This window comes from Oncorhynchus mykiss, chromosome 22 (assembly GCF_013265735.2).
Source record: "Oncorhynchus mykiss isolate Arlee chromosome 22, USDA_OmykA_1.1, whole genome shotgun sequence".
Lineage (NCBI taxonomy): Eukaryota > Metazoa > Chordata > Actinopteri > Salmoniformes > Salmonidae > Oncorhynchus > Oncorhynchus mykiss.
Window position 1 is genome coordinate 51,437,288 of NC_048586.1, and position 9,360 is coordinate 51,446,647.

The following is a 9,360-nucleotide window of genomic DNA, read 5'->3' on the forward strand; positions in this document are numbered from 1 at the left end:
AGTATCTATCATTACCAGCTAGAGGAGTATCTATCATTACCAGCTAGAGGAGTATCTATCATTACCAGCTAGAGGAGTATTTTACTGTCTCATTACCAACTAGAGGAGTATCTACCAATACCAACTAGAGGAGGATCTACCAATACCAGCTAGAGGAGTATCTATCAATACCAACTAGAGGAGTATCTATGATTACCAGCTAGAGGAGTATCTATCATTACCAGCTAGAGGAGTATCTATCATTACCAGCTAGAGGAGTATCTATCATTACCAGCTAGAGGAGTATTTTACTGTCTCATTACCAACTAGAGGAGTATCTACCAATACCAACTAGAGGAGTATCAACCATTACCAGCTAGAGGAGTATCTACCATTACCAGCTAGAGGAGTATCTATCATTACCAGCTAGAGGAGTATCTATCAATACCAACTAGAGGAGTATCTATCAAAACCAACTAGAGGAGTATCTATCATTACCAACTAGAGGAGTATCTATCATTACCAACTAGAGGAGTATCTATCAATACCAACTAGAGGAGTATCTATCATTACCAACTAGAGGAGTAGCTATCATTACCAACTAGAGGAGTATCTATCAATACCAACTAGAGGAGTATCTATCATTACCAGCTAGAGGAGTATCTATCATTACCAACTAGAGGAATATCTTATTGTCTCATTACCAGCTAGAGGAGTATATATCAATACCAACTAGAGAAGTATCTATCATTACCAGCTAGAGGAGTATCTATCATTACCAGCTAGAGGAGTAGCTATCATTACCAACTAGAGGAGTATCTATCATTACCAGCTAGAGGAGTATCTATCATTACCAGCTAGAGGAGTAGCTATCATTACCAACTAGAGGAGTATCTATCATTACCAGCTAGAGGAGTATCTATCATTACCAACTAGAGGAGTATATATCATTACCAACTAGAGGAGTATCTATCATTACCAGCTAGAGGAGTATTTTAATGTCTCATTACCAGCTAGAGGAGTATCTATCATTACCAACTAGAGGAGTATCTATCATTACCAACTAGAGGAGTATCTATCAATACCAGCCAGAGGTGTATTTATCAATACCAACTAGAGGAGCATCTATCATTACCAACTAGAGGAGTATCTATCATTACCAACTAGAGGAGTATCTATCATTACCAACTAGAGGAGTATCTATCAATTCCAACTAGAGGAGTATCTATAAATACCAACTAGAGGAGTATCTATCATTACCAACTAGAGGAGTATCTATCATTACCAACTAGAGGAGTATCTATCATTACCAACTATAGGAGTATCTATCATTACCAGCTAGAGGAGTATCTATCATTACCAGCTAGAGGAGTATCTATCATTACCAACTAGAGGAGTATCTATCATTACCAACTAGAGTATCTATCATTACCAGCTAGAGGAGTATCTATCAATACCAACTAGAGGAGTATTTTACTGTCTCATCACCAGCTAGAGTAGTATCCATAAATACCAGCTAGAGGAGTATCTATCAATTCCAACTAGAGGAGTATCTATCATTACCAGCTAGAGGAGTATCTATCAATACCAGCTATAGGAGTATCTATCATTACCAGCTAGAGGAGTATCTATCATTACCAGCTAGAGGAGTATCTATCATTACCAACTAGAGGAGTATCTATCATTACCAACTAGAGTATCTATCATTACCAGCTAGAGGAGTATCTATCAATACCAACTAGAGGAGTATTTTACTGTCTCATTACCAGCTAGATGAGTATCTATCATTACCAACTAGAGGAGTATCTATCATTACCAACTAGAGGAGTGTCTATCAATACCAAGTAGAGGAGTATCTATCAATACCAACTAGGGGAGTATCTATCATTACCAACTAGAGGAGTATCTATCAATACCAACTAGAGGAGTATCTATCAATACCAACTAGAGGAGTATCTATCATTACCAACTAGAGGAGTAGCTATCAATACCAGCTAGGGGAGTATCTATCATTACCAACTAGAGGAGTATCTATCATTACCAACTAGAGGAGTATCTATCATTACCAACTAGAGGAGTATCTATCATTACCAACTAGAGGAGTATCTATCATTACCAACTAGAGGAGTATCTATCATTACCAACTAGAGGAGTAGCTATCAATACCAGCTAGAGGAGTAGCTATCAATACCAACTAGAGGAGTATCTATCAATACCAACTAGAGGAGTATCTATCATTACCAACTAGAGGAGTATCTATCATTACCAGCTAGAGGAGTATTTTACTGTCTCATTACCAGCTAGATGAGTATCTATCATTACCAACTAGAGGAGTATCTATCATTACCAACTAGAGGAGTATCTATCATTACCAACTAGAGGAGTATCTATCATTACCAACTAGAGGAGTATCTATCATTACCAACTAGAGGAGTAGCTATCAATACCAGCTAGAGGAGTATCTATTAATACCAACTAGAGGAGTATCATGATTACCAACTAGAGGAGTATCTATCATTACCAGCTAGAGGAGTATTTTACTGTCTCATTACCAGCTAGATGAGTATCTATCATTACCAACTAGAGGAGTATCTATCATTACCAACTAGAGGAGTATCTAGCATTACCAGCTAGAGGAGTATCTATCATTACCAACTAGAGGAGTATCTATCATTACCAGCTAGAGGAGTATCTATCATTACCAACTAGAGGAGTATGTATCATTACCAGCTAGAGGAGTATCTATCATTACCAGCTAGAGGAGTATCTATCATTACCAGCTGGAGGAGTATCTATCATTACCAACTAGAGGAGTATCTATCATTACCAACTAGAGGAGTATCTATCATTACCAACTAGAGGAGTATCTATCATTACCAGCTAGAGGAGTATCTATCATTACCAGCTAGAGGAGTATCTATCATTACCAACTAGAGGAGTATCTATCAATACCAGCTAGAGGAGTATCTATCATTACCAACTAGAGGAGTATTTTACTGTCTCATTACCAGCTAGAGGAGTATCTTACTGTCTCATTACCAGCTAGAGGAGTATCTTACTGTCTCATTACCAGCTAGAGGAGTATCTTACTGTCTCATTACCAGCTAGAGGAATATCTTACTGTCTCACCTCTAAAGCCTCTGCTGGAGAACAGAATGGCTCGGAGCTATGGACATCCCAGTGTGCGTGCAGTATGAGCGGTGGGAACTAGGTGGAGTGAGAATTCCCTCCCTGGCAAGGTATGATGTCAGCCTGCCACCTCTAAACGCCATGACCACAATGAACCCTCATCACATTTCAGCCAGTCTGCACCATAGAGATAAAACAACTATATCTATCGCTCTCTGGTCTGCACAGCACAGTCTGCACAGCACAGACACACTGACAGTACAGACACACTGACAGTACAGACACACTGACAGCGCAGACACACTGACAGCGCAGACACACTGACAGCACAGACACACTGACAGTACAGACACACTGACAGCACAGACACACTGATAGTACAGACACACTGACAGCACAGACACACTGACAGTACATACACACTGACAGTGCAGGCACACTGACAGCGCAGACACACTGACAGTGCAGACACACTGACAGCGCAGACACACTGACAGCGCAGACACACTGACAACGCAGACACACTGACAGGACAGACACACTGACAGTGCAGACACACTGACAGTGCAGACACACTGACAGCGCAGACACACTGACAGCGCAGACACACTGACAACGCAGACACACTGACAGCGCAGACACACTGACAGTGCAGACACACTGACAGCACAGACACACTGATAGCACAGATACACTGACAGTACAGACACACTGACAGCACAGACAGAGAAATTATCAGACAACCGGATACGTGTCTATCCCCTAGAAATTAACTCTCAAAATGAACTCACCCCATTCATGACAACGATTCGCTCCTACAGACAGTGAGACGTTAGAATGGTAAAAAACGCTTTCAGTTTAGTATGATCTCGTCGGTGCCAGGTGTGCCAGTTCCAATATCTCAGAAACGTTCGGCCTCCTGGGGGCTTTTCACGCACAACGGTGTCTTGTGTCTTCCCGAGAACGGTGCCACAAACCACAAACATCCTGTCAACGGCATTCCTGTGGGTGAAAACAGCTCGTTGATGAGAGGTCCAAGGAGAATAGCAACAATTGTGCAACTACAAACAGGCAAAATACCGGCGCAGTACAACAGTGGTGTGCAGAACGATATCTCGGGAACACACAACTCAACAGTCCTCGTCACGGATGGGTTATTGCAGCAGACGACCACACCGGGTTCAACTCCTATCAGCTAAAAACAAGACGAAGTGTCTTCAGTGGTCAACACCATCACCAACACTGGACAACTGAGGAGTGGAAAAAACATTGCCTGGTCTGACGAATCCCGGTCCCTGTTGCATCATGCCGATGGCATAGTCAGGATTTGGCGTCACTAGAATGATGTCGGCTGGTTCGGCTTAACTGCCCCGTTGGAAACATGTCCTGTAAATCCTAGTGTACCGTTTCTATCCTCCATTTCCTTGTTTATGTATAGAATTTTCAATTACTGCATGTCATGGCCCCGTCCTGCCTGGTGTCATCGGTACAGGCTGGTTTTCCTGGCACACGTTCGGTCCCTTGATTCCAATTGAGGAACGTGTGAACGCCACACCTTGTAAAATCCATGCACCGAATAAACTTGCCATGGAGTGTATGTGTCTATGACACGAGCAAAGCATAGTGTACACATTTTAACAGAACATGTTTCAACTAAAAGGTAAATCTTCAAATCGATATCATTGTTATTGTAAGTTACCGGTGCCCAATGCCAAGGTAGCAACCAGAAGAAAGAACAGGGTGGTTACCGCGACGATAGATAGCAGTACCTGGCTGACAATCTAATCAGAGCCACGTGATCTGAGGAAGCTTTATGGGGGGGAGGTGGGGGGGGGGATCATAGCCTGATTATATTGAGCATCCAACAACTATGCAGTACCCTGTTCACAATAACCCAGACACACTATAGGCTTGTCTATGCGGAGTTATCTTACAAACCTTAAAGCTGTGGTCTGTGGGCTACTGACTGAGGAAATCCTGGTGATAAGAAACTCTGCAGGGCTTTCTGTTTCCTGTCATGATCTTCATATAACTGGAGAATCTACCAGTAGCATTGTTACACCAGTAGCCGACTGTCATTAAATCAACTCTTATCTTAAGTGATACAGTTCTATCTCAACTTGCCTTTAAAGGTCATTTTATAATGCTAGCTGTACTGGAGTCTCTGTTTCTGAAGATCGAGAACACTCCTCGGATAAAAATAATCACTCACCTCTGTTATGCCACAGGTATTATTCAGAGGTTGATTATCATTAGAGACCAGCGGGTAGAATCTAACAGAGGTTTATTATCATTAGAGACCAGCAGGTAGAATCTAACAGAGGTTTATTATCATTAGAGACCAGCGGGTAGAATCTAACAGAGGTTTATTATCATTAGAGACCAGCGGGTAGAATCTAACAGAGGTTTATTATCATTAGAGACCAGCGGGTAGAATCTAACAGAGGTTTATTATCATTAGAGACCAGCGGGTAGAATCTAACAGAGGTTTATTATCATTAGAGACCAGCGGGTAGAATCTAACAGAGGTTTATTATCATTAGAGACCAGTGGGTAGAATCTAACAGAGGTTTATTATCATTAGAGACCAGCGGGTAGAATCTAACAGAGGTTTATTATCATTAGAAACCAGCAGGTAGAATCTAACAGAGGTTCATTATCATTAGAGACCAGCGGGTAGAATCTAACAGAGGTTTATTATCATTAGAGACCAGTGGGTAGAATCTAACAGAGGTTTATTATCATTAGAAACCAGCAGGTAGAATCTAACAGAGGTTTATTATCATTAGAGACCAGCGGGTGGAATCTAACAGAGGTTTATTATCATTAGAAACCAGCAGGTAGAATCTAACAGAGGTTTATTATCATTAGAGACCAGCGGGTAGAATCTTAGACGCTTTACAGGAGAAGTGCACGTTCTGACTTGTTGAAGCCCAATTTTACAATTAGCAGCTACAGTACGTGAGCTTAGAGAAGACTGACATCGTGGTTTTACTCTTCTGACAGAATCGCTGTGCCTGAAACATTAAGCCACTCTTGTTGTTTATAAGTGTGTTTGAAACAAAATGCACTAACTTCTATATTTTAGATATTTGCTGAATATAATGATCTCATAATTCTTCTTCTTCTTACTCAGCATATTATTCATACCTTTTAGTGAGTAAATGTGTAGTGATTATTCTGACGTACCTGTGCATGGTCTCCATCCTCCAGCTGCCTGTCCCCCAGCCGTCCCAGAGCAGAGGAGAGACATACAGGCCAGAAGCAGCAGTACAGACATCAGGGCTCCTTCTCTCTCCCTCTCTCTCCCCATTCACAGGGGGCCTGGATGATCCTGATCCAAACTGACCCTCATGTCCCCCCCAGGTCCCTTAGTCCAGGACTTCCTTAGGGCAGCTTCCTATTACCCCCAGGTGCAAGTCTTCCTTAGGGCAGCTTCCTATTACCCCCAGGTGCAAGTCTTCCTTAGGGTAGCTTCCTATCACCCCCAGGTGCAAGTCTTCCTTAGGGCAGCTTCCTATCACCCCCAGGTCCAAGTCTTCCTTAGGGCAGCTTCCTATTACCCCCAGGTGCAAGTCTTCCTTAGGGCAGCTTCCTATTACCCCCAGGTGCAAGTCTTCCTTAGGGCAGCTTCCTATCACCCCCAGGTCCAAGTCTTCCTTAGGGCAGCTTCCTATCACCCCCAGGTGCAAGTCTTCCTTAGGGCAGCTTCCTATCACCCCCAGGTGCAAGTCTTCCTTAGGGCAGCTTTCTATCACCCCCAGGTCCAAGTCTTCCTTAGGGCAGCTTCCTATCACCCCCAGGTGCAAGTCTTCCTTAGGGCAGCTTCCTATCACCCCCAGGTGCAAGTCTTCCTTAGGGCAGCTTCCTATCACCCCCAGGTCACAGGTCCAAGGAAGTCTCCCTGGCTTACAGCAGCTTCCTCAGCCTCCTTGTCCTCAACAGTAGCAGCAGTCCACCCCAGCAGTACTACTTCAGTTGTAGTACCAATGGTCCGGTCCGGTCCATTCGGGTCCTCACATATACAGTACCAAGTTGATCCAGTTGAATTAGATTTTTATGTCATAAAAAAAAAATCATAATCTAACAAAATGTCATTCCAAAATGAGAAAACTCTTTTTCCAGGAAATAATAGCCATCCCTGAGCCTACTGGGTAAAATATTCCAAGCATTTTAAATGTCTATAGTTAGTCAATAATGACGGGGAAAAGGTGTCACAAAACAGTCCTCTCCTCTGTGTTCTATCCTCTGTGTTCTATCCTCTGTGTTCTATACTCTCTGTTCTATCCTCTCTGTTCTATCCTCTCTGTTCTATCCTCTCTGTTCTATCCTCTGTGCCCTGTCAGAGTGTATGACAGAGACAGACTTCACCTGGGAGTGCTGTGGAGAGGAGAGAGGTGTCCCTCTACAGACATTTAAATGAGAATACAGTCAGCTGCTGGGAGGAGGGGTTGCAGCTGGAGAGAGAGAGAGAGAGACAGAGAGAGAGAGAGAGAGAGAGAGAGAGAGAGAGAGAGTTAGGAAGGGAGGTTGAGTTTCAGAGGGAACCATCTCTCTCTCTCTCAGGTGTGCAGCTAAGTCGGGAGGAGAGGAATTCCCCAGCAGAGAAGGGGCTGTGAGGTGGCTGGAGGGGGCTGTGAAGGGGCTGGAGGGGGCTGTGAGGGGGCTGGAGGGGGCTGTGAGGGGGCTGTGAGGGGGCTGGAGGGGGCTGGTGGGGGCTGGAGGGGACTGTGAGGTGGCTGGAGGGGGCTGGAGGGGGCTAGAGGGGGCTGGAGGGGGCTGTGAGGGCGCTGGAGGGGGCTGGAGGGGGCTGTGAGGGCGCTGGAGGGGGCTGGAGGGGGGGCTGTGAGGGGGCTGGAAGGGGCTGTGAGGGGGCTGTGAAGGGGCTGTGAGGGGGCTGGAGGGGGCTGTAGGGGGCTGGAGGGGGCTGTGATGGGGCTGTGAGGGAGCGGAGGGGGCTGTGAGGGGGCTGGAGGGGGCTGTGAGGGGGCTGGAGGGATGGGTTGAGTGGGGTTGTACTGTTTGTGAGTCCTCTCTAGAGGTCTGTCCTCACTGTGAACCCTCCACTCATCTGAAGGGACACCTTTTTAAACACACACACCACCTTGGGCACACACGCCAAAACACACACACACGCATGCATACACACACACGCATGCACACACACACACACACACACACACCACCTCAGGCTCAACCCACTCTAACTCACCGTAGTCTAAAGTGTTTCATAACTCATGTTGAAATACATTTGCTACTTAGATACTGTCCAAATATAGCTAGATATCCCTGCATGAATCTATCTGTGTATCTACCCGACTGCCAGTGGGCCAGAGAGATACGAGGAGCGATTCTCACAGAGTTATCAGAGACAGTTTTAATCTGCATCGGGATAGTGGAACTTCTGATACTTTCATCTCTCTGATAATCTGACACCTGCCGGAAACCCACACGATCACCTGTGTTACTGAACTGTCTCACTCACACACACACACACACACACACACACACACACACACACACACACACACACACACACACACACACACACACACGATGCCACTCTTTTTACATTACAATGCAATACGTTTAGTTAAGGTTTCAGCCTCTGCTGTCAGACACCGCTGTTTTATGTGACCAGTCTATTCGTTTTTAGTAACAATTGAAAACGTGACAGCATGAAGACTAACCTTCACAGTCAGGTTCGCTAATTGATCTGAGGCTGTCGTTTAGTCATTCAACCGTTCCATCATCGTTCAATCATCCCATGAAAAGGGTATAAATCTACTTACACATCACAAACAAAGCTGCATTCAACCAGGTCATAATTAAAGCATTAAACGTATCACAGGCGGTATACAGAATTACCTCTTTATCTATAGTGGGCCGCCTTTAAAGAGCCGAACCTAGTGGACTGGTGAAGGGTGGAGTCCCGTCCTTCTGGCCAGATGAACAGTGAGATTTGGGTGGCAGGTAGCCTAGAGTGGTTAGAGCATTGGGCCAGTAACCGAAAGGTTGCTGGATCGAATCCTCGAGCTGACAAGGTAAAAATCTATCATTCTGCCCCTGAACAAGGCAATTAACCTCACTTCCATGCTTGCTTCGAGGCAAGCAACACTGAGGCATGCATGAGAGCATCAGCTGTTCCGGACGACTATGTGATCACGCTCTCCGTAGCCAACGTGAGTAAGACCTTTAAACAGGTCAACATTCACAAGGCTGCGGGGCCAGACGGATTACCAAGACGTGTGC

At 44.8% G+C, this 9,360-nt stretch overlaps 1 protein-coding gene across 2 annotated transcripts in view; it reads right to left on the reverse strand.

Annotated features, from left to right (window-relative positions):
• tspearb (thrombospondin-type laminin G domain and EAR repeats b) overlaps nt 1–9,145 on the reverse strand; it is a 50,552-nt gene extending 41,407 nt beyond the window's left edge. The window contains exons 1-2 of one of the 2 annotated variants that reach the window (XM_036959510.1): nt 8,977–9,145; nt 6,298–7,565 (exon numbers count right to left, since the gene is read on the reverse strand). In XM_036959510.1, the coding sequence (XP_036815405.1) occupies nt 6,298–6,421 (124 nt within the window). In that variant the 5' untranslated portion in view covers nt 6,422–7,565; nt 8,977–9,145. Of the gene's footprint in view, nt 1–6,297; nt 7,745–8,976 lie in introns of those variants that run through there. The other variant, XM_036959511.1, reaches the window with a different exon arrangement.
• Between the last annotated feature and the right edge of the window lie 215 nt (nt 9,146–9,360).